Below are 26,011 nucleotides of genomic sequence, written 5' to 3'. Positions count from 1 at the left end.
GTGAGAATGGTGAAGATATGTGTATATTCTCATCATTTGCTAGACAAGCTAGGAACACAACACTTTCTACAATTAATAGTTCATCTACAAGCAGTAATGACAAAAAAGGAATGCAAGAACTTTGAGGGTAACTCAGCCCTCTATACTTGCACCTAATCTAAACATGTGTTGCAACAGATCTTCAATAATATTTCTCATGCTATAATGAAGTATGAGTAAATAGGTAAAAATAGGTCCAATTAAGTATCCTTAGAATTTTAGGTGCCCAAAGTAGATGTTCAGGGGATCAGGTTTGCCGTATCTTCACTGAGCTACCGCACAATATTTACATATTTCATTTATTGTTTACTTGCGTCAGAACCCCTGTGCACATGCCCTTTTGGTACAATTTGTACAGCACACAATTGAGGTGTACACATCTGCACACATCAGGGATAATTTGAAATGATTCTCAGTGTTTTAGCTTACAACTTCCATCAACCATATTTAATGGTGAGAGATGAATGCTGGTATAGACCAAAACATTTGGAGGGCTGCAAAACTACCCCAGCACAGTTCAAGATTACGAACATTGGCCCTTATTTAGATCTTAAACAGAAAGTGTAAAGAGCAGGTGGGACCCCGTGTCACAGGGAAAGGGCTAAAGGGATCCTAGAGTCACTCTGGCATGCACCTTAATGGCTGTGCAGGCCTTTTGACACTCACACCTGAAAACTCAGGATGCTGAAGAGCAACAGGGACTGTGCAATCCTATGGGGTCCCCCCCAGTCCTCCAAACTGGGAAGACTGCAGGTATCTCATACAGAAGGGGAGGAGCACGGACTGCATGGTTCTTTCTATGCTACCTGCAAAAGGGGGTGGGGGAATCCAAGCATGGATCCTCAGCTAGGAGTGCTGAGGAACTTTCCCACCTGTGGCTGGAAATCTGAAAAATCCTATGGCCACCTGAACATACTGTTAGAGACTGTATTCAAGGGCCTGTTTCTACCTGGGTGGGGAGATTGAAGGCCAGACCTGTTTTATGGCAAGGCCTGTAGCTTTAACAGGAAAAGCATCTCATGCCAAAAAATGGTTTAGAGAAAGAATGCTTCTCAAATTACTCAAGGCTGCAATCTTATGCATAATTACTTGGGAGTAAGTTCCCTTTGGTCTCAATGAAACAAGCCTCTGAGTAAATATACATGGGCTCAGGTCATCAGAAACTATTTAGAATTTAGAACTGTTTAGCACACATGCTTAGTGATGTGAGGAATTATTAGGGAAATAAGCTTTTCTCAGACAGCAAGAGAACAATCAGAATATTTATTTGTAGTCCAGAGAACTTAGTATATGAGCCAGCCAACCTTAGGACACAGAGCTGATATGTCTAGTTCACTGTCATCTTCTGTTTGCTTTGTTTTTATCATTTCTGCAAAAGAAGATTATAGTTAATTAACCTTCCCCACCTACTGAGCCAGTCAAGCATTTCTAGTCTTTTTTTTTTCTGCCATATTGATTCTTTAAAAAGGGTCGGTGTGGCATGGTGGTTTGAATGCTGGACTGGGACTCTGGAGATCTGGGTCCTAGTCCCCATTTGACCATGGAGTGACTTTGGGTCAGCAACTCATTCTCAGACTAACCTACATCACAGGGTTGTTGTGAGGATTAAACTGGGAGAAAGAGAACCTAGTAAGCTGCCTTGGGTTGCTTGTAAGAGCAAAACAGTTTGGATATAAATATAATGTCACAGTATTTGATTTGATTTGTACTGCACCTTTCTACCAAAAATGGCACTTAAGGCAACTTAGAGCCACTAATAAAACTTCATAACAATACTGAGAAAAAACCATTAAACCACAATTAAAAGAATTTAAAACAGAGCAGAATAAAAACAATCCAATGCAAAAGACCCATTTATAATTTGCATTAAAGACATGTGCATAATATGCTATTTATATATCAAATTTCATGTACACTGTGGTTAACAGCTCAAAAGTAGTAAACTTTCTATGAGACAGAATATTATTTCATTTTGAAAGCTTACCCTTCTACCTTATACTTCTTCATACCTATTTATATTGAAGAATAGATTGACAAAAGAAGCGCACCTATTTTTCCTATTAATATTCACAAAGGAAACTGTAATTACATGGGGGAACATATCTTCCAGCAGCTTGCTTACCAGCTCTCTCTTTCAGTTTTTGGTTGACATAGTCCCTAACACCGAAGTCCAGTTTCAGGAAAAATGACTTCATGTTGCTATACACCTTCTGTCCAAATTCATTGCATTTGAAGAGTGGACATAAGAAGGCACATAGTACTATAAGGAAAAGGAGAACAACAGGCATATTACATAATTTTACAATGACTAGGTACGAGTAGTATATGTTTGAGTCAACAGAAAGACTTCTTAAAAGATGTAAAATGATTTCTATGTAAAAGAATTTATAGTCAAAGTACATGCAAGTTAACCATTACATGAAGCACCGGGAGTATTTCCGAGTGGAAATGGTAGCATTGAAGTACCTTGCTATGGAATCTGGGATAAAGCGGTAGTAGAGCACTGTGACTAGGGGACTGAGCTTCAAACTAGGAAATCTGCGTTTCAAATACTTCCTCTGCCATAAAGCTCACTAGATTTCCCTAGGAAAGCTTGCCTTTCAGTCTCAAGCTCCCACTGGAAAGCTGGTGTGGTGCTAAGAGTGGTGGACCTGGGAGAGCCAGGTTCTAGTTCCCACTTGACCATGAAGCTCACTGGGTGACTTTGGGCCAATCGCTGCTCCTCAGCCTCCTACCCGAAAGGGTTGTTGTGAGGATAAAAATGGAGTGGAGAACTTTGTAAGCTGTGTTGGGTTTTGCACAAAAGTACAAAAGGAAAGATGTAAATGCAATATAATAATAATCTTCCAAGATAAAAACAGTCATATTGAGGATATTACCATTTAAAGGATTGCTGAATTTTTTTGTATAATTACACGAACCATCCTAAACAGTCTAGCACTGCAATCATATGCATTACTCAGATGTAAGTCCCATTGGACTTAATTACAGAGAAGCCTGCATTTACTGTATCCAAAAGCTCCATGGAAGTATATTAGCATGCTTTTAATGGAAATAAATGCTAACTTCTTGCTTCTTTTACACAAGTGAGCCAGATTTCTATGCTTCAGAAACAACTTCAGCTTTGTCAATTGCACATTTGCATCACAATTTTTTGCTGCTGGGAAAATATAATTTTGCTCTCTTGTTGGGCATCTTCATTGAAAACCACTTCTTGAGAATCAGAAGGAACTTACATAGAAGGTAGGAGAGTACAACTCCAGGAATGTAACTTCCCAAGATCGTGAAGAATGTACACACACTGCAGACCAGAAGGCAAAACTGTTAAAAAAAAGGGCAATGAGTAGTAATTAGATCATTGTTGCCATATTCATAAAATAGTTCTAAAGTGATCAGCCACTATTATCCGTAAAAGAATTAGAAGAGACAGGAAAATGCTCATCATGTCAGACGGCAGAATGTGTATAAACTGGATAAGCAGATGCTCATGCGGAGGGAAAAAAGTGGTTCTGTTTCTTTGTCTCTTCTTTATTATTTGCTCCACAAAAAGAGATTTGTCTGTGTGGTGGTGTACTTGCACCAAGTTTTTTCTGTAACTCAGTTGCACTCATCCTTCATCACTATGGTGCTTAACGAGGGGGCTGAGCCCTCCCTTCCGCTCTAAATGAAATTGTGGAGAAGGATAACAGCAGTAAGATACGGCCATGGGGATAGGGACAGCGCCTGCCACTCAAAACCCCTGCCTCACATTGCCAGGGTACTGGACATTGTGAAGACTCTGGCAAAGTGGGATACCAGAGATGTAGTAGGAGCTTTTGAAGAGTTTTGGGAGGTAGGGGGCTTGTGTTCTGTGGCCCCTGTGTCCAGAGTATCTGACTCGCCACTCCTACTTCAGACACTCCTTAGCTGCAAGAGAGATCTGTGCGTGTGTAACTCTTAAGCAAGACAGGTTTGACCTCTGACAAAGCTAACAGGGTCATCTAATTTTAGATCCCATATCCACATGTAGGCAACTTCTTCTAGAAACTGGTATTTCCCTATTTATTATGTAGAAGGCAGCTCAATAGTAGAAGTCAGGTCATTCCTGCTGCTAGTTGCAACCCTCCCCAAACAAACAAATACTTAGCTGGTTTTCCCACATTATTAATTTTAAGGCTCTGTAATTGTCCAATCCTACTGGAGACCTAACTGCAAGTTCATAGTGAGATCTGGTTGTACCGTATTTTGCCATCCCCAGCTGCATTATGAAAAGTACACTGGGAAAGGTGCTTGTCGGGCTGGAGAGAATGTTGCCACATGGCTTTCAGGAAAGGTGCAGCCAAGGACAATCCACGTGCTCCAACATCCTCTCCAAATATGGTAAGGGACCCTAGAGCATCCTTCTTGGACAACACATGGCATCTCTGAGGGAACACACATGGCCACCTGCAGCAACTAAACTGCACTGCACTTCATGCTATCAAACCAGGGGTACTCATAAAAATGGCAAGAAATTGTAAGATTTCCTTCCATTAAATTTCTTAACAATTCACAAACCATTTACACTTCCCTGCAGCCCTAAACTGTTCCAGTAATTTCTAGAGGAATAAAAACTGAGACCCAGTTATCTGGAAGTAAGGCACACTGAACTCAGTGGAAATTAGTTTTATGTAGGCAGGTACAGGACTGCAGGTTAATATCTTTATTTACTGACATCTGGTTGTATCTAATTATGGCATTCCATAAACAGAAGCAGTTCTGCCAGCAGAACTAGGAAGGGGCTATCTCCCCCTCCCCACCTTGCAACCATCGATGCGTCTTAAAATCTGCTCTGGGAGGTTTGGAAAACTTGAAGTTTCAGGCAGTTCAGAGGGTTGGGACAGAAGACGGGGAGAAAGTTCTGTTATGCTCATAGCCTTTGTCAGAGCAACACTGGATTAAAGCCCCTTCTACTGACAGAAACCACCAGTAAGTGTATTAATTGAAATCAGATAAATTGCAAGCCTCATTTTACCTTGCCAGGATTCTGATCTTTAAAGTGAGACATTTCTTGGAGAAATAGGAAGAAACTCATCACTGCATCTTCAATACACTGGTTCAGTCTAATTCTGTATTCAGATTTGGAATCAGTAACCTCCCACCTGAAAAATATGAATGAACATTAAATGGTCACCAAAATATCCTGTGCTCAAAATTCTAGTTGTTGGTTTTCTGGCAAATCTGAGGTATTATAATCATTAAAAGATTATAGATATCATTTTGTCCTAGGACTGGTAATGCACTAGAATATTCCTATGCTTTATTCTTCTGAGACATGCTATTCGCCGAGTATTTATCACCGTTGGTTTATCAGAAGAAAAATGAAAGACAGGAACAAAATTCACTGGATTTCCCCCCAACATATAATCTATAGCCTTGGAGTCTGAAGTATCAAAATGCAGATTGAACAAAATGCAGAAATGTTACATATATCTACAACTGCTTGCCCAACAATCTAAAGGTACAACTGTATGACTATTTAAAGAGCTGTAGGCCTTTTTACTTGTCTAAAACTGACACTGGACTGCACCCTAATACGTTTTCTTCCGGTTCACTTGCTGATTTCCCTCCTCGAATAATAAAATATGGCTGTATTTTGTTATCTGAAATTTGTTATGTACCTTAAATTACTCTGTCCTCTTGACATGGGGGAAACTTGGATTTTACATATAAAATAGGGTTTTAGATTTCTTTTAATCATCTTTGCTCATTTCCTACTTATGTGATTAAATGCATATTTAATTAGTACAATGTAAGTTAGACCTACAGGTTGGGAATTAATATATATTTGAAAATAAGAGTAAGAATATACCATTCCCCACAATACTTTGCTTCTTGCTATATGACAGTTTGATTAAATGTTTTTAAGTCTAGATGTTTTCAAAATGCCCTTGAAGCTTTTTCTTTGGCTCATGCACTTGTAAAGCCCTAGGAAGAGATCTTTTTTAAGTTTATGTAATTGTTGCAATTAACAAAGTTATGTTATCAGTTGTGTCTGTTCCCTCAGGAATTATATATGCAGAGGAAGACGAGAAGAGAGAAAGAATGGCTTTTGTATTACAGGCAAGGCCAGTGGAAGGAGAAAATATGTTGAAGAAAAGGCAAATGGGCTCGATAAAGAAAATAATGGACAATTTCTTAAAAGGAGAGGTTGGCTATCACAGGCAGGGCAGAAGAACAGATGTTGCAAGTTATTAGAAGACTTACAAGCCTAATGATAGAGACATTGGAAATTATGGGTAAGGTGTCACATTCCTGCTGTAAAGAACATCCTCCCAGGAAGTAGGTTCTGCATGGGACCATTTCTGCCATTTGCAACCATCAACTCTAAGGAATTCTAAAGATCTTGGGCTCTCTCCCACCAAGAAAGCATAAATCCTGTGCCATCCAAAGAGGCTTTTTGAAGGCACCAGGAGAGGATTGCGTAGATCAGCAAATATCTCCTTCCTGATCCACATTCACATTATGCTTTTACCTGGCCAGTCTAAGCTGCATATGTAAGTACGAATGGGCTTGTTCTCCCTTCCTAGGAGCTGGTTTGAGAAACACGGAGGATAAGCTTAGGGGCCTTTTCCCCAGGTCTATATCTTTTGCTTGAGAAACCATGGGAGCTAATGTCTCATGGGGTATCTGGCGCACCAAGCTTAGAGAAATAGTTCTCTAAAATTACCCTTAGATCAGGGTAATAAGGGAAACACATAATTTCTACTGGGTTTCTGAAGCTTTAGTGAGTGTTAACTGTGCAATGTATACCAAATTATACATCTGCTAACCAAGAACATCTTGGTTGTTTGTTTAATGTTTGTCTTTCAGGAGCTGCTGATCAGGTCTGGGACTTAAGCTAAGCCATGATGCCCTGGGTGCATCATGGGAAAGCTCAGTGACTAGCAGTGCCTCAATTACAAATGAGCTTAGTGGAACCCTGTGGCTCAGTGACACGTTCCTTGTATTGTCTCTTGTCTATAGCAGTGGCTTTCAACGTGGGCCATACAGCCCCCCAGGGAGCTATACCATATCTTGGGAGGGGCATAGTAAATGCCAGATTCCTAGGGAGCCACAGTATAGATGGTAAAGTACCTTTTTCCATCTAACAGCGATTACAAGGAGGGTCACAGAGGTAAATGAGGGGGGCATGAAGATAAAAGGTCGAGAACTCTTGGTCTAGAGCTCTGCTGAGCCAACTGAATTTTTACATGCTACGTTTGGCAGTTGAGGAATCTGCTGTTGTTGAGAACTTCTGAGAATGTTTTTGGTTTGTGCTCTGTGCATAGTTACAGTAGAAGCACTTTGTATGGGAAAGGTCATGTCAGCTGTCTGTTGTCTATGTATATGGGCTCTTGTCACTCTGTGTGCAGCTCTGGGGGTGGTGGGACTCCCTAGTGGTAAGCTTTCATTGAGTTAGTCAATTCTCCCCACAGCTTCAGTTTAGTAATAAAGTTTTACACCATTCCAGCAAACTTGGACTGTTTCTTATCACTACTTCTAATAAGATCCCATGAAAACTGCCTGATCAACTGAGCTTTTTCCTGCTTGGAATAAAGTTTTAACTATCAGTCTCTGACTATTTCATTTGCTACCAGCTTCTTTACTTCACTGCCTTGCTCAAGTCTTTAATTAAAAAAAAGGATTCTTTTTTGCCAACAGGCAGTCTTGTTTGTTAAGTCTTTCAGATTAATATCCCACTTTTTAACAACACTTATTTATTTAAAACAATATTTATCCTGCCCTTTACAGTGTCTCAGGGCAGTGAGCACCTTTTTGCTTCAAGACTGGTGTGTTTCAACAGCATTGTTCTTCTTCCATCTATAAATGAGTCCCAGGGTTTCTGTAGACTCTGAGCAAGACCAAGCCTTCACTGACCTTGTTATTCTCATGGGTTCATCTGTGATTAAACACTTGTGCACATACACCTAAAGATGTAAAACATGCATTTTCATCAGGATACCAGGCCATGGCCACAGTCCCCTGCCTCAAATACACAAAGTGACAAATTGCCCCCAAAGCCAACATCATTAAAGACCACAAACACAACTGCTACATCTTAAATTGTACTTGACATTTCTCCACAAGAGTTTTTCTTGCTCTCCAACTGAACTCAATCCTTTTTTTTTTCCAAACTCCTCCATAAGTCTGTCAGCGCTGGGAAGGACAAGAACTTTGCCACCCAGATTTACAGCTTCTATTCTTATGTGTGTGGCAGAAACGCCTGGAAGCTCATGATAACAAGAGGCAACAGGTGAACAAAATCAGTGGTCAAAAAGCACGGATGGTTCTGAATTCTTTCACTGCCGCTTGGCAAATCAAGATCAGAAAAGTTTTCTGCACCACTTCTTCCCAGCTCATACATTATTCTGACAAAGATTTTTAGCCCTAAAAACAACAGCAGCTTACCACGTGCAATAAAACATAGGGTTTAGAAAGGCCCACCCACTTTCTTACCCCTTTCTCTCCAGTTATAATGAAATGCCAAACAAAACTGGGTCCTTCTCTCTCTCTCTCTTGCTTACCCAGGCCCTCCCTGGCAGACCTTGAGATACAAAGTAAAGAGCACCACCTGCTTAAAAACGTTGCATTAAGATATCCCACCCTCTTCCTCTCCTCAAACATGCTGGCTAACATTTGTCACTCTGAGTATATCTGGATGGCAAGCAGAGTTGGGCAGTGACACTGCACCTGCCTGCCCTGCCCTGGCGCCTGTCCTGCATCTAAGTCACATAACTGGTGACTGTGCATGAAAGCCTCACAGCACATGATGTTTATCATCCCACTGCCCCCCCCCCCCCCGGAAAGGTCACAAAGTTTCTATGTATTCAGTTCTAAGGTCAGGAGTCAAGGATGTTTTTTCATGTACTTAAAGGTACATAACCCCTTCATGGATCATGAAGCTATGAGCTATGCCGTGCAGGGGCACCCAAGACGGACAGGTCATAGCAGAGAGCTCCGACAAAAGGTGATCCACTGGAGAAGGAAATGGCAACCCACTCCAGTATCCTCGCCATGAAAACCCCATGGACAGTATCAACAGGCAAAGAGATGACACCAGAAGATGAGCCCCTCAGGCTGGAATGTGTCCAATGTGCTACTGGGGAAGAGCAGAGGAGTAGCGCCAGAAAGAATGAAGTGGCTGGGTCAAAGCCAAAAGTGCACTCAGTTGTGGATGTATCTGGTGATGAAAGGAGAGTCTGATGCTGTAAAGATCTATACTCCATAGGAACCTGGAATGTAAGAACTATGAATTAAGGTAAGCTGGACGTGGTCAAACATGAGATGATAAGACTTAACATTGACATCTTGGGGATCAGCAAACTAAAATGGACAGGAATGGGTGAATTTAATTCAGATGACCATCAGGTATACTACTGTGGGCAAGCATCCCTCAGAAGAAATGGAGTACCCTTCATACTCAATAAAAGAGTAGGAAAAGCAGTACTGAGATACTATCTCCAAAATGACAAAACGATTTCAGTTTGAATCCAAAGCAAACCATTCAACATCACAGTAGTCCAAGTCTATGCCCCAACCACTGATGCTGAAGAGGCTGAAGTTAACTGGTTCTATGAAGGCCTAACACCTTCTAGAATTAACACCAAAAAATGGTGTCAATATTATCATGGGGGACTGGAATGCTAAAGCAGGAAGCCAAAAGATAACCAGAATAACAGGCAAGTTTGGCCGTGGAGTACAAAATGAAGCAGGGCACAGGCTGGTAGAATTTTGTCAAGAGAACTACCAGAACTACAGGCAGGATTTCGAAGAGATGGAGGAAATAGAGATCAATTGCCAACATACACTGGTTCATGGAGAAAGCTAAGGAGTTCCAGAAAAACATCTACTTCTGCTTCACTGACTATGTTAAAGCCTTTGATTGTGTGGATCACAACAAATTGTGGCAAGTTCTTAAAGAGATGGGAATACCAGACCATCTTATTTGTCTCTTGAGAAACCTGTATGTGGGTCAAGAAGCAACAGTGAGAACTGGACATGGAACTACTGATTGGTTCAAAATTAGGAAAGGAGTACAGCAAGGCTGTATACTGTCGCCCTGCCTATTTAACTTATATGCAGAGTACATTGTGCAAAAGGCTGGGCTAGATGAATCACAAATTGGAATTAAGATCAACAGCCTCAGATATGCAGATGATATCACTCTAATGGCAGAAAGTGAAGAGGAACTAAAGAGCCTCTTGATACAGGTGAAGGAGGAGAGCACAAAAGTTGGCTTGAAACTCAACATCAAGAAAACTAAGATCATGACATCCAGTCCTCTCACTTCCTGGCAAACAGATGGGAAGAAATGGAGGTAGTCATAGATTTTATTTTCCTGGGCTCCAAGATCACCGCAGATGGGGACTGCAGCCAAGAAATTAAAAGACGCTTGCTCCTGGGGAGGAAAGATATGGAAAATCTAGACAGCATACTAAAAAGCAGAGACATCTCCCTGCCAACAAAAGTGCATATAGTCAAGGCTACGGTTTTCCCAGTTGCATTGTATGGCTGTGAAAGCTGGACCGTAAGGAAGGCTGAGCGCCAAAGAATTGAGGCCTTTGAATTGTGGTGCTGGAGGAGACTCCTGCGAGTCCCTTGGGCTGCAAGGAGATCAAATCAGTCAGTCTTAGAGGAGATCAACCCTGACTGCTCTTTAGAAGGCCAGATACTGAAGATGAAACTCAAATACTTTGGCCACCTAATGAGAAGGAAGGAGTCCCTGGAGAAGAGCCTAATGCTGGGAACAATAGATGGCAAAAGAAAAAGGGGATGGCAGAGGATGAGGTGGCTAGATGGAGTCACTGAAGCAGTTGGTGTGAGCTTAGGTGGACTCCAGGGTATGGTGAAGGACAGGAGAGCATGGAGGAATGTTGTCCATGGGGTAGCGATAGGTCGGACGTGACTTTGCTAAACAACAACAAGGGTGCACAAATAGGTGCTGATTTCCCCTAGCTTATGAAGGCTGAGGTGGGAGAGATGGAACTGAATGGCCTCAGTGCATGCTATGCACTACCCTTTGGATCCCAGCCTAAGTTAGACACTGCCTTTTGCTTTATGCATCAAAAGTAGGTGGAGTCCTGCCTCACATTGGCTGTGTCCAGTTTACCCTTCTTGCAAACAGCAATTTTGGTAACTTGCAGTCACATTCCTACATGCCTATTCTAGGCTAATCCTGCCCAGCTTTAGAGGATATACTTGCCCGTAACTGATGAAAATATTTAGCAAATGGAGCCAAACAAGGATGTTTTACTTTAAGCTTTTGGCTTTGTTCACTGGGCTGCCTAATGGAGAGAGGAGCAGGCACACACTCAAGCTGTCTCCTAGCAGTTATGACAAACAGATGCCACAGCCCATCACAACCTCAAACGCCGGCCAGGAGATTCAGTTCCATCAGGTTCTCCGAAAATGACTAATGGTCTCATGCTGTTGGTTTGTAACCAGACATCTGCTCCAGGCAAAATAAACCACTGTGTTTTTCTCAGAAAGGTCAGTAACATCTCATGTTACTGATATAAAAAACAAACAAAACAACCCCCTCCCCAAGCTGTGCTAGAATGTTCTAATCATGTGGAAACGGTAGCATACGTACGGATGCGCTAGCTTGAATCCTAATTAGGATGAAGTAGTGGCACGATGTGGTAAATTATGGATTATAAAAGCACAAACAGGACGCTAGCTATTATGCCACTTCCGTATTCCTGACAATTCTAAGTAATACCCTTGGGTCTGGGAGGTGAATGATCAGCACCTCACTCCATTTAATTTAATTTAATTTAATTTAATTAAACTGTGTTTAATCCTTCAGTGATATTCCCACCCTGGCCATGCTCCCTATCCCCAACGCCTTTATTTATTGCCATGACACATTTTATTGTTAGGGGGGCTGTTCTTTCTCATGGCTTGGTAGATATTTTAAAACCAAATCTGATAACAAAAGTTCAGCCAGATGATGTGCTTCTTTGGGTTGGATGGAAGAAGCTGCTACTAAGGTGGCAGCAGGTTAACAAAGAAAGAAAATGCCCCTTAATAATCTTTATTTTTAAGATTACACACTGAAAAAATATGACTGATTTCTTAACAACAGTGTGTGGAAAGCGAGTATGCTAAAAAAAAGTTGTGAATAAAGCAAGACTTAGGGCTGTCCCACTTTATCTGAAAGACCTGCATGCATTCAAAGAATGCCAATGTTATGACTAGAGCAACTACTGAACGAACATCAAAGAACTTCAACCTTCCTACTTATCTTCCTTTGCAACTATAATAGAATCATAGAATAGCAGAGTTGGAAGGGGCCACGAAGGTCACTGAGTCTAACCCCCTGCTGTTACAGGAGACCATTTTACACCATCCCACTCAGATGGCTGACCGGTTTCTTTTTGAATGTCTCGAGTGTGGGAGAGCCCACCACCTCTCCAGGCAGCTGGTTCCACTGTCCTATTGCTCTGACAGTGAGCGAGGAAGCCTTTCCTGATGTCCAGCCTGAATCTGGGTTGTCACAACTTGAATTGATTATTCCGTAGACTGACTGAATAGAATGGATTCAAATTTTTAAAAAAGCATTTTTAACCAAAAGTAAATACTACAAAGACATTATCAGAAAACTGACCAAGCAACCAGAAAAAGAACAAACACAAACCTATACAACTCACCAGCAAAGATTAAATTTGGAGTCTTGAAGATCAATGAAGATCAATTTTTAACTAATACAATGGCAACCATGTAATATGTGAAAACAAAGATATAACAGATACTGAGAACAGAAAGAAACCATCTTTACTCCATATTCCACTGGAAGCACACTGATGTCCTACAACAGCAGGGGGTTGGACCTGATGGCCTTCATGACCACTTCCAACTCTCCTATTCTATGGTTCTATGATTCTATGTTGGGCCAGAAGAGGGACTATGATCCTGCTACAGTTGTTTTCTTGTACCATTAAGAAAATGGTTTCATGCAATTACATTTGGAATACTTTTGTCAACTAATTAATGTCCTTATATTGATATACCTCCCTAACTTGGACATGGTACATGGGCCAAATCTGACATGAATGTATTTATCAAGCATATGGTTGCCCATTTGATTAGAAAATAAGGGTGTGGGCAGAATTCACTTTTTACACTGAATGGAACACATAGGAGGAAGTAGTGAAACTGCCCCCCTTACTATCTTACCTCTGTATGTTCCTTTGCTTGAGCAAGGGAAAAAGTAGCGAGATGTAGCTGTGTAAACCTACAAAAATCAGATCAAAGGACATTCAAACAACTGAACCAAAAAACTAAGATATACTGTGTGGCGATCAAAATCAGTTGCTATGGTTCCTTGCATGGAATCCATGAAGTACTATGATTACTCTGAGTAGCAGTGCCAAAAGTAGCTGGTGTTTCAGACAGTGCCTCTTTATTTTGACTAAATACCAAGCAGTGAAGAGTATTTGTTGCAAAAATATGAAAGAGAAAAATGAGCTGTATTTTCTTGCATACAAAAAGACACACCCTAGAATCTTCTGGAAGAAATATTGGTCAGATTTACTTCCATTCCAAGGTTAGCAGTACTGACCAGCCTTTGTTTTAATGGAGCCTGCAATGGGAGACGGCAAAACAGCAAAAAGAAGACTAGAAACCTCTTTACAAATAAATGACTGCTTCATTCCTTGAAAAAATATTACTATGCCTGCTCCAATGCCAATTACAGTAACTGCAAATTAAAAACAGTCAAGGAAATATATGGAACATTTTGCCGAGCAATGAAGATGCTTAATTTGCAATTTCCTATTCAGTAAAGAAACATTAACTGAGATCTCACTGGAACTGAAAATACAATCTTTTCAATGTACCAATAACAGACAAATATTTTAAAAGCATTCATTTATAAGAATGCTTATAAATGCTTATACAAGAAAGAACACTTTTTAACAAAAAGTGCTGAATTAGCTTTGGGGTTTTTAAAAATTCCTTGATGGCAGCTAGACACCCAGCATTATATGGGACAAGTGTACCCTGACTCTTTAGTGAAATAACTTGTCATGTTTTATTCAATCCAGGGATGCCAGTTATTTCTCACAAACTACTACACTTTTTGAACACTCCTGACCTTTCTTTTCAGGAGATTTAGAGAGATGTCAATATTCCTACATGTAAGACTGAAGGTTATTAGGTAATGTTTGATGGTTATGTCTGCACCTCCTACTCTCAGCTTCTCCCATCATCCTTTTGAAAACACACTGGGATGCTTCAAAACTTGACCACCACCTTGCAACTTGAATGTAGTTGGAAGGAGTTGAAACTGTCACATCTTTTTTCAATGCATCAGATGTTTGTTCATGGAAATAAGTGAAATTAGATAATCATAGACCATGGACTCAGTTCTAATGGCCCTGTCAGTTACTGACTGTAGAACCAGACTGAAGCTTATTTACTGCACTGCTCCTCCATGATCGAGACGGTATGCAAGCTATGTTCACTGTTCAGGTTCATAATGCATTATCACTTTTGCACTAGATAGCAACTTGCCCTCAATTTAAAATACGGCCAGAAACAAAGTGGCACCTTTTCTTTTTGTGCTTCACTTGCCATTTCTGCAAATGTTGGGTCTTCACAATTTGAACTGTGATCCTTGGATCAGAAGACTACATAGATGACTTCAATTTACAAATCCCAGTACTCCTTTGTGTTTTGATTGTAAATGTTCCAGATGGAGCTTTGGCCACGTAACTGCCCTGCTTCATTCACAGAATGTTATGGCAGGTACAGCTGCTGCCAGCACTTGTAATCCTTAGTTGTTTTCACACCAGTTCTTCCATCTTTTTTCTTGCTGTGGAAAAGACAGCATAGCTGCACAATGCTATCTGATACTTGTTAGCATTAGAGCCTCTCTGTCTGAAAGTACACTTTCAGGGTGCTGCCTCTCGTTATTTCCTACTCCCACTGGTAAGCTCCTCAACACCGCAAGTTTATGGAAATGAAGAACTTTGCCAAGGCACTGAATGGAACTGAAAAGGGAGAGGAAGATCACAAAGAAAAACTGTTCACTTTAAAGCAGGGACTTCCCTTAAAAAAGATCCATCAATCCATCCATCCATCCATCCATCCATCCATCAGGAGAATACTTATCCCTTAACAGCAATCTAGGTTTCCAAACAGTACCAATTTCCCCCTAGCATTCAGTGATGAGGCAGAAATGAGCTCCACAGGCAGGGAGCTACCATGTCCACAGGCATAAAGATGAGCCATCAAAAGAAAGCAATTGCTAACCACTGCCCAAAGTGCTTTGCTTGAGGATGTGCCTCTTCCATTTGGTCATTCAATTCAAGCACACATTTGCATGCTGCAAAATGGAGATGCCACACAGCATATTCATTCAACATTACAGCCATGTAATCAGGCTTAACGTTCCATTTTTTCCTTGCTTTCCGCCATTCTGCCATTTGTACATATGACTTATTTTACGAATACTTTTGGCATCTAAAGTTACTGAATGAGCAGGCATTTTTAATGGGCTTTAAATCACAAAGGATATGATGTCATGCTATGTTAGTCTAATGGGCAACACTCAGTCTCCCAAGACCGTAACATTTTGCATCACAACTTTCACAATGTTTTGTGTATATAAACCTAGGCACAAGGCTACATAAATGTGCACAGGGTTTAAAATTAAGACTTCTCTTAAGATGGGCATTTGCAAAGCTTGCTCTATTCGGCTTCATTGTGTAATACCACAAAAATATCAAGAAAACATACTCTGAAACATCAGTTTGAAATAAAATTTAATGGGATGGATCCAGGCTTAGTCATACTTAATGCAGACCTGCTAAAATCAACTGAACTTAAGTTAGTTGAGTTAATAGACTTAGTCATGACTATCAGTGGTGCTCTAATTCAAAATATAGGTAATAAAACTAGTTTGTTCACAGATGGTATTGCCCTATTTATAGTTAAGTCATCAAGAGTTGCCCCAGTAATTATGAAAGAACTATGAAGCTAAAAAGTATGCATATAAGCACTTTTAAATTAAAAAATAATTTCAGTAAAATTGAGGCTTTCTGTAAGAATATCTTTATAATGACACAATCTTAACACAAAGCCATATATCTAAATATTTGAGAGTTTTATTCTCAGAAACTTATATAACTTGGGCTGAATTATGATGCATAAAATAAGGCAAGTATTACAGTAGTAGTCTGAACTCAACTTGCCTAGGCATGAAAAGGTCTGTTCTTCCTAAAACTGCATTTCTATTTCAAACTCACCAATTAAAGTACCACAGATATATTTTCTTAAATGACAAAAATGTTAATTTCTTACATTTTAAAGGAAAAAAGCCAAGAATCACTGAAAGTATTATATATCACCCTCCTACAACAGGTGTAGCAGATACCATTTAATACCAAGATGCACTGCAAATGCATCTTTTCCAATATTGTATAAAGATTTTGACTCAGAATGAGCAGAAATAGAATATCCTGAGGATATTTTTAAAGAACTTCTATTTGGCAATTACTAATATAAATATATTAGAAAACGCTTTAGAAAATCTGGAATAGTGCAAATATTTAATGCCTCCAAATGTTACCACTTACACCTTTTTTTTTATCCATCCCATTTTTTTCATCCAGACAAAACAGCTCAATTTGCTGCTTGGAAACACTGGTTTACATAAGTTGCTATAATTCTTTCCAAAGGATGTATGATTAACTAGGCCACAAATTAAATACAGCAATTCTATTATCTCCAATACGTAACTTCACTCAGTAAGTCACTTCTAAAAAGCTCCATTTGTTGAGCAGCAAGTTATAAGGGAGTTCACAAAATCTGAAAATTACCTACTTAAGTATACCCTGGGGGCGGCATAGAAATGTTATAATAATCATCATCATCATCATCATCATCATCATCATCATCATCTAGAGGAATTGTTTCAAAAAAACTATAAATACCTTCTTGATACTGCTAATTATAACTTAAGGGTTTTAAAAATAGTCTCAGTATGAAATAAATTTGGTCTACCCATCCACTGGATTCAAACTGGAGAGCCAGTTTGCTGTAGTGGTTAAGAGCATGGGACTGGGACTCAGACGATCTGGGTTCTAGTCCCCGCTCAGCCAGGGAGCCAACTGGGTGACTTTGGCCCAGTCACAGACTCGCAGCCCAACCTACCTCACAGGGTTGTTGTTGTGGGGATAAGATGGAGGAGGAAAATGATGTAAGCTGCCTTGAGCCCTTTGTAGGAAAAAGGCAGGATATAAATTGAAAAATAAAATAAAACATAAAAAATAAATAAAATCTCAGCTTACATTAGAGAAAGTTCAAGTTAATTTATAGATGTTATTTTACTTGAGCGATGCTTGCAAGAATAACCAAAATTACTGTCCATTACATTGGTGGAGGGGAGGAGTGGGGTGGGGTGGGGTGGGGTGGGTGGAACCTTAGGTTTGTACTTTCATAGTTGGTGGACATACCCATTTATTTGATGCTTCTGGGAAGAGACTGAAAATGAAATTTAAAAACCACTAATCAATTATTCTTAATCCATGTTAAGCCTTACTTTAAGCTGACTAATGGATTTTCTATTATTTGCAGAACCATTCATTTGTAGCTTGCTAGGCAAGTTTTTGCCCCAAACTGGAGAAGTGAAAGAATTCCCAATTTGAGTGATTGATATGGGAAAGTGTGGAATTTGGAGAAATTGACGCAGCACATTAGGTATCTAAAAGACCATCTAGAGATTTACATTCAAATGTAATCAACTTTACTGATCAAGGAGGAGATGGATTCTGCCCTGGTAACACATGGCAAAATATGAAGAAGTTTAGGAGAGGATTAGGAGATTTGGACAGTAAGATTTTTTTTTGAGACCTCTTCACTGTGAGATCTTTCCTTTTGGAAAATAACTTTCATGCTCCTAGTATAGTTGGTAGTAATAGCACATATTTATGTATTAGTTTGTTTTACAATTGCTTTTTTATTTAACTGTTTGTATACTATTTGATTGCTATTTTAGCATATTTATTTAAAAATGGATCCATACCATTATTTATAAATTTAAATTGCCATTTTAATGTACAGGTTTAGGAATGGTGAAATTTTGCTTTCTTGGGGGCTATACTAGTGTATGATACCAACCTAGGCTATTGACTTACACTGAGCCAGTCCCCTGCCTATCTAGTCCAGTATTTGTCTACAGTGACTGCCAGTCACTCCCCAGGGCTTCAGAGAAAAGGCTTTCTCAATCTTACCTGAGATGGTAGAAATTGCACCTGGGACCTTTACATGCCCCTCTCCCACTCTCTCACACATATATGTTCTGTCATACCACTGAGCTACAGCCTTTCACTTTAGCCAAGCATAATCTTTGCCGCCTTCATGAACAATGAGCAGGAGCGAAGGAGCAGGCCTGTGAGCATGCAGGGAGTGTGCTGAGAGCGCGGCTGCACGCTAGCCTTGCTCATTGTTCATGAAGGCGGCAAAGAGGCTCTGGTGACCCACTGAGCAGAGGCAGAGCATGGAGGAGCGGCTCCTCCTCTCCCCCTTCTAATGGAGGGGGAAATGGTGGTCCTTCATGTGTGGTAGGATGAGGAGCTGCCTACAGCTGCCACTGCAACCCATCTGGGATCCCATGCCAGCACACGGTCCCCCCTTCAGGACATCAAGGCAGCCATGGCAGTGCAACTAAAGACACTCACAAAAGAGGACTTCCAGAACAGCTTCAGCAAGTGGCAAGAATGATAGGATAACTGTGTTTGAAGCGAGGGGAGGTATTTTGAGGGGGATTTCTGGCAGTGTCTTTTACTGTAAAAGTTTTTTAATTTAAACATTCACCCTATTTTTTGATCACACCTCCTATATAACCAAAAAGAAAGGAAAAAAAGCACTGAAAATGCACAACAGATGAAGTTTTTGCTGCAACTACAATTTTTTCACTTCGCTTGCAGTTTGAACATAGAAGCATTTTATCTCGAGTCGTTCAAACCATGAGGCACCACTACTCTGAAGACGGGAATTAGCATAAAAGAGCTTCTCTGTGAAACTGCTTTTGCCAAGATTAATTCTTAAAACTAGGGCAGTCATACTCATACACAGAGCTTCCAGGCCCCTCTTAGTGAATAATACTAAACTGACTTTTTAAGGGATGGCTGGAGTTAGTGCTCAAATTAAAAGGCTACAGCAGACTCATCCCACCTACTGACAAGCCCCTTACCTACCACCTCTTAGCTACCTGTCCTTTGAAGGCTCCCAGAAAGGCAGGGTTTTCTTAAAACTGAAGGGAGTCATTGAATGAAATGTGTAGATTTCATTAAAAGCTCCCTGTCTTGTTCATTATTTAAGCTATGGTTAGAGTTATCCTTGTAACCAGCAGTTGATCTTTTTTATTAGAAGGTTGCATTCGGTAATCTTTCCAGCATATATTCAGACTTGCTGGAAAAGTTAAGGTAGTTGCCGTCAATATAAAGTTATACAAGTCCAGAAAGAACAATGGCTCTTTCACAAGATGGTATCTATGAACACATCCGCACACATGCAGGATTTAGTCACTGCCATAACCTAGATTTGAAAGCACAGCTGCAGAAGTTGAAACTACTTATTACTGACTTTCCAGCCATCAGAACTCAGGTCACAAAACTCATGACCCTCTTTCATTCATACTTGCAGGGTTCAACTTAGTCACCTGTACTGCAGAACCCACTGTGCCAAACAATGAAATTCAATCTAAATGTAATAAACAAACTATACATGAAAGAAGCAAACCTATTTTTTAAAAGCTGACTCAGCTCTAATCACATAAAGTGCAGAATCCAATTTTAAGAGCCAAGGAGAAAGACACATAAGGAGCACTGACTCTTCCTACAGTTTGCCTCTGTGTAGTCTCTTATTCAAACCTCTTCCTGTTTCTGCCCCCCCCCCCCGCCCAAAGCCCCTCCAAGCAAGCCAAGATCAAAGAAAATTGCCTGCAGGGTAGAGCCACAGAATGGGGGTTCAGTACCCCTCACCTGTGCACCTGCTTGATATGCAAGCATGGGCAGACCCAAGTTGAAACAAATGGGCCTGCTGTCATGCCATGTAATCTGAGCCAGTGGAGGCAGACAGGATGCTGGGGTGGGATGGAAATGTGGAGGTAGACCTGGATGGCATCCACATACTGCCACTTAATTCCAAACTTCTGCATAGTTTTCCCTAATACTTTCATCTAAATAGTGAAGGAAAGAAGGACTGGAAGTCTACTGGACTCCACAGAAAAAGGTCAGGACGGAGTTAGGCAGGTCACACATTGCCACCCCATGATATTCTTTGCAGAAATAAGTGCTGCTTCTCCACAAAAGCATCAAGAGCCTATCGTCTGATCTATCAAACTATTACCTATTCTTTGTTCCCACACCGGACACGTTTTCCCAAGTCTGAATTTAGGATTACAATCACAGGAACAAACTGGAGATTTTCTTGAGAGTAACACATTTGTCTGAAATGTTAATAGTTCTAGTGACAATAAAATCTTATCCCATGTCTGTGCACCATAAATACTGATAAAATCAATATAGCCCTTTATAAACACCCCCTCCTAATCTGAAGCACATTAAAATAATAAACACTTCTCCATTTAATGTATGAATAACATGCAACCACACTAAAGACAGAAACACATGGAATTTTCATCTTCCTTACCACTGTGGATAACTTTTTTTTACAATTTTGAGAAAAGCACTGAACATCTGAAAGAAACAGAGAGCCTTAACAATCAACAATCAAGCTGCTGTTGCAATCAAATCTAGCAACAGCATATGCTTCTTGCTCTTTGCCTCCCTTTAAACCAATTGTCTGTAATCACACTCAACTTCTAATATAATCTGCATCATAATCTGAACAGACATGTTTTCTTTTTAAAAATATTAAAATATTACCTTGGGTTTTTAAAAAGTTTTTTGGGGTAAATGCCTCAAATTTAGAAGTAAGATTTATCTCTTTTCTATTGAACTTAACCATAGTTCGCTACGGGTTTACCTTTATAATGTCAAGTTTGTTCCCCCAGTTTTTCTTCTAGTATTTCAGTTTTTATTTCAGTCACCAACTAGGATAGGAACGGCAACATGTTTATTTTTCTAGTCTCTCAACTGAAGAACAGAGTTTTGTAACTAAGTGTGTGTGGGAGAGACGTAATGGGACAATAAGATCTGGATAAAGAATCTGTTATTTTTAAATTGTATTCTTTAACTTTGTCATATTGCCCTTTGATCTAGATGGCTAATGGTTCCAAACAAGTAGCAAATTATAACCCAAGAGAAAAAGGAGTTCTTTTAATGTATTTTAGATCAGGCTTCCTCAACTTAGTGTTGTCCAAATGTTTTGGCCTACAACACAATGCAAGGTGTAGACCAATGCACCTGGAGGACACTGTGTTGGGGAAGGGCTTACAGCAACCCTTCACATTTTGTTTTGCAGCCTGATGGTGACTTAAGTTGTAACTGGGAGAAAGCATTCTCTCCCAGGCATATCTCATAGGAACATTGTGCCCTTTCTAGTAGTAATAAGTTATCTGTCAATAAGAGACTACATTAGAGTTATTTGTGTCTCTGACATTTCAAGTCTCTTACGTTGGCAGCATCAATAGAGGGCAAGGGTGGGACAGTGACTTTTTAAAAGTCACAGAATGTAATGTCACTATTATCTTAAGTGATTCTAGTTTCCAATTTCATCTGGCTCAAAAATAACTAAACTTTACATTGCTATTGTCATGCAAGAAACTTTAGGCTTACTTCCACAAATGTGAAACAGTCCAAGCAACTTATTTATAGGCAACTCAAGGCTAAAAATCAGCTAATATTCCTATGCAAAGAATACAAATTAATAAAAACAGCAACAAAATCCAGGAAATAAAATCACAGTACCTTTGACTCTGTCCAAGGTCTTCCCCTTCTGACATACCTAAGTGGTTTTTAAACAGTTAATCCAAAGAAAATTCTGTCAATTTTCCTCTGAGTTTGAAGAAATCCAGCCTATGAGTCTCCTTTGCAAGTCCCTGTTAAGTCTCTCTTGAACAGGGTATATTTACACACATCCTATGAGCCTGCTTGTCTTGAATGAAGTTCACAGAGTACTATTTTGATTGGCTAACTATGAATAAACAGGTCACACCTTATTCCAAATACTGTGACTGGCTGTTAGGCAGCAAGCACTGTCCAGAAGTCAACACTTTTATGGTCACATGAGAAGAAGCCACTACCCAATATTAACCATTGTTCGCCAGACCAGTTGAAAGTCTTCCCTTTTTCTCCTTGCAGACTATGGCTTCTGATTCATTAGTCCCAGGAAGAAACCAATGAGTTATATTTATCATTTAATTTTTTTGGTAGAATATGTGAGCCAACCCAAAAATCAGTTTATGGATACCTAAGATTGTGCTGATTGTAACTCTTAGTTACAGTCCTGATAAACACTTGTTTTCCTTACTGCAAGTCTCTTATGATCCAGTAAGGCTGTAAAAAGCTAGTCGTGTGCTAGGAAAAATGAGTTAGAGAGTCTACATTCTTTCCAGGTCAGAATGTTTTCTTGCCTGCAACAGCAGCACATGGAGATTTTACTTGACAGGGTCTGCTAAATGAGGAAAGCCATTTCCTAACATGGTTATTTCCTTCCACTGACAGGCAGAGTAGCCCAAGATTTGTGCTCAACGACAGATGGCCAAAGCTGCCACTGCCACTGCAGCCACGATGCGGCCACTCCCCCCACCAAAAAGACGGGTGTAACATTTCTGTGTAGCACATGTACATAACTGGATGCTTGGAAGGTGGGAAAAATCCGTCCAGCTTTCCAAATTAGTTCAGCTGAGACTGGAGGAAGAGCAGCATCACACATCATAGTCTCGTATTTTAAAACTTTTGGTTGCCGTCAGCACTGACTCCTAGTGGTATCTCTGTGACCCAACAGCTACTAACAGAGTAGCATGGGGCAGCCACTGAGCCGTACTCATCATGCAGCAGGGGATGGCATGCTCCGCCACTTAAAGATCCCCTCTGCAAAATTTCAGCTTTTATCAAACTCTATCGATATATTTTCCAAGAGAAAGCCAGCTAAAGGATTAGCCAAAGGAAGGCGATGGTCAGAGGCAAGTCAGTTATGAGATTAAAGTAGAAAATATGTCAATTTGCAAAAACAAACAAAACCCATCAAACAAGGCCTGAAATAAACATGTACACATAGAAACAGAGTGAGTCAGAAAGGGCCTCCTGCGCCATCTAGCCTGACTCCCGGCTCCAGCCGGCTCCGCTCATGACGCAGGCTGCACTTTGGAAACATCAAATGCCTCCGACTGCAGAGTGGCACACTCCTAGCTGGGATGGCTATCCTCTTCCACTTAGTGTACAGTTTTGGGACTGACACACATGGACCCACCTAGCCAGCCAGATCAACCCTGGAGATCCATGGCATAATCGCAGCTGCAGCCAGAGCACTCTCACATCCAAACAGCCACAGCTGCTGGCTCTACGTTCACTGAAATGAGCCCTTCCTAGCTCTTGCCTCAATTACTTAAGTGTGGAACACTTTATGGGCATCTTAAAGTGTGGTGTGCCTGGGAACCAATGTACCCCTGGACATTTTCCCTGGCAGTCTCTAGGTTCCTGTTATTTTAGTTTTAAAGCAATTAAAAATCATTTTTAACTGTGGGCGGAGGAGGCATGTTGCTGTGCAAGAGAACTAGCCTCCACAAACACCCTTATTTGGCTTCAAAAGAGTAGTTTTGGCTCACCTTTGCTTTGGGCTTATTCCATGTAGTCCACCTTGGGCAAGTTACTTTTCTTTTAGGCTCATGAGTTTGACTTTTGGGAAATTAGTACTTTGTGACTGGCCATATTCACCATGCACACCATTCTACAAATGGGCAGGTATCCTGTCCATGAGAGCCATTTTGTGAGAGGGTCTATGACATGCTTTCAAAATTCTAGTTGTGCGTACTAGATTCCAAAAGGTGGGGGACCTCTATGATCTTCGATTTCCAATTATTCTAAAGTTTTTAAAAAAGAGTCCAGGACAAGCAGGACTACTGGCAAGTAAGGGAGCCATAAAAGAGACATAGTATCAGTAGTTAGCTGGTAGGCCGAGTACCTGTATGTGAAATACTGAAGTCTTAATTATTGCAGGCAGCATACTACTAACATGGGCAGTTTTGCTACTACATGGAAGTCAAAGTGAAAAGTGCCCTGAGTTATCCCCCTGGGAGCCTCTATTGGATTGTAAATATTTTTGTACTGTTTTCTGAAGAATTTTAAGGGTTGTTGGTAATCACATCTGCCTTCTTGTAACCAGGAGAAAACAGCATCGCCATCAGACAGATTAAAACAAGAACGTCATCATCAAACAACTTTTTATTGCAACACATGACAGAACATTTTGGTAAGAGCACATGCAAAAGTTCTCTTCTGAACAGTCAATATGAATTTGACTTGTAGTGTTCACTGAAGTTTGATTTTGCTCTTGTCTGAAGTGGTTTATTGTTTGATGTTGACCAATTTGAGTGATCTGAAAATATTTCACATATAAAAATGGAACAAGACTACAACTTATTTATATATTCAAATGTATGTTGTTCATTTCCCTATGACACAGCAGCTGCCAATTCAAAAGTTGCCAATACAACTCAAAGTCAGAAGCAATTTCCGTATAAAAGTAACAGGTATTAATATGCAACCATGCTAATTCTTCATGCAGCAAGAATGTTTACAAATTCCTTCTCTTACTACAACCATACATGGTTTACTGATCTTGTGTGATTCAGATTTAACAAGAAAGTCCAATCTATCTCTCAATATAGTCGCCCCTATCCAATAATGCTGAGCAAGCATGAGACATACTGCTGAATGGCAGTACCAGAAAGCCAAGTAATGATACATGTCGTACTGCAGGGACAGTGAATCAATTTGCCTTTGAAAACGGCCCAGAGTTCAATTGGTTCAAAACAAAGATGTGACACTGCTGACCGGGGGGGGGGGGGGGGGTTGCACAAATACATTTCTTTTGGAAAATTTGCATGTTTTTATTGTGTTATGGTCTTGCTTTATGAACTGTGGTAAATCACCCATATAACTTTGGCTGCTGAACAATAATGAGCTCAAATATTTAATTAATAAAATAAACGATTAGGGTATCATATTGTAGCAATGTATGTGTGTGTATTGGTAAATGAGTAAGAGAGTGAATGTTTACTTCTTCTGTATCAGCTATATCATAGGAAAGGTACTTGCTGAAAGTCTTCTTAAAACACAGCATTCTCATAGGAAGAATGACATACCGTAAAATGTAAGCAGGTGTTTGCATATTTTGGCAGGCCTTGGTAGCCAAGCCAAAACGTGTCCTTCCTACTGGACCTTTGTGAAAGGTCAAGCATAATCCCCACACCTCACACTGTACTTTGACCTTAAGCTGACCTTGTGCCTGGATCTTATGTTACACCTCTGAGAAGTTAAGTTACACCTCCCTTTTCCATGCCTGGAGCTGCAGTGTTTAGGAGCAGATTTTTCCCACAGTTGTGCTATGCTTTGGCTCAGCTTTGTCCAACTTTCATCTGCCCAGGGCCCTACAACCTGAGATATTTTAATAGCATGCTTGACTTCTACATGCACTGTGGAAGAATGCCACAGTCAATTTCTTGAAAAGATTTATAATCAATCTTTTACAGATGATGTACATGAAAAACTAAAATCACAAAACATAAAACAATGGTAAAATAACAATAAAATGAAAAATAATTAAAACCAGACAACATCATAAACACTATGGCAATTAATACTGACTCTGTAATAGGAAAAAGTAATCAGGTAAGTCTTTAAGAACTGCTTGAGGGCCAGTAATAATGATGGACTCTTTGATGGCATTCCACTGCACACATTAAGCTCCTCTTGAGTTTGTATTCCTTATTCACAGCAATGTTGCGAGCCGTTCGGCATGCACAATGGATATACAAGCAAAGCCATTCAGTGTTCTG

At 40.2% G+C, this 26,011-nt stretch overlaps 1 protein-coding gene across 1 annotated transcript in view; it reads right to left on the bottom strand.

The window, feature by feature from the left end:
* The window catches only part of RETREG1 (reticulophagy regulator 1), a 30,245-nt gene extending 8,151 nt beyond the window's left edge, over positions 1-22,094 (bottom strand). The window contains exons 1-5 of the mRNA XM_044442870.1: positions 21,921-22,094; positions 5,033-5,159; positions 3,276-3,360; positions 2,162-2,299; positions 1,344-1,408 (exon numbers count right to left, since the gene is read on the bottom strand). Of these exons, the coding sequence (XP_044298805.1) occupies positions 1,344-1,408; positions 2,162-2,299; positions 3,276-3,360; positions 5,033-5,159; positions 21,921-21,955 (450 nt within the window). The 5' untranslated portion in view covers positions 21,956-22,094. The remainder of the gene's footprint in view (positions 1-1,343; positions 1,409-2,161; positions 2,300-3,275; positions 3,361-5,032; positions 5,160-21,920) is intronic.
* Between the last annotated feature and the right edge of the window lie 3,917 nt (positions 22,095-26,011).

Source organism: Varanus komodoensis, unplaced genomic scaffold, assembly GCF_004798865.1.
Source record: "Varanus komodoensis strain SLA01 unplaced genomic scaffold, ASM479886v1 scaffold40, whole genome shotgun sequence".
Lineage (NCBI taxonomy): Eukaryota > Metazoa > Chordata > Lepidosauria > Squamata > Varanidae > Varanus > Varanus komodoensis.
The sequence above is the reverse complement of the archived record's forward strand: the minus strand, read 5'-3'. Positions and strand labels throughout refer to the sequence as shown.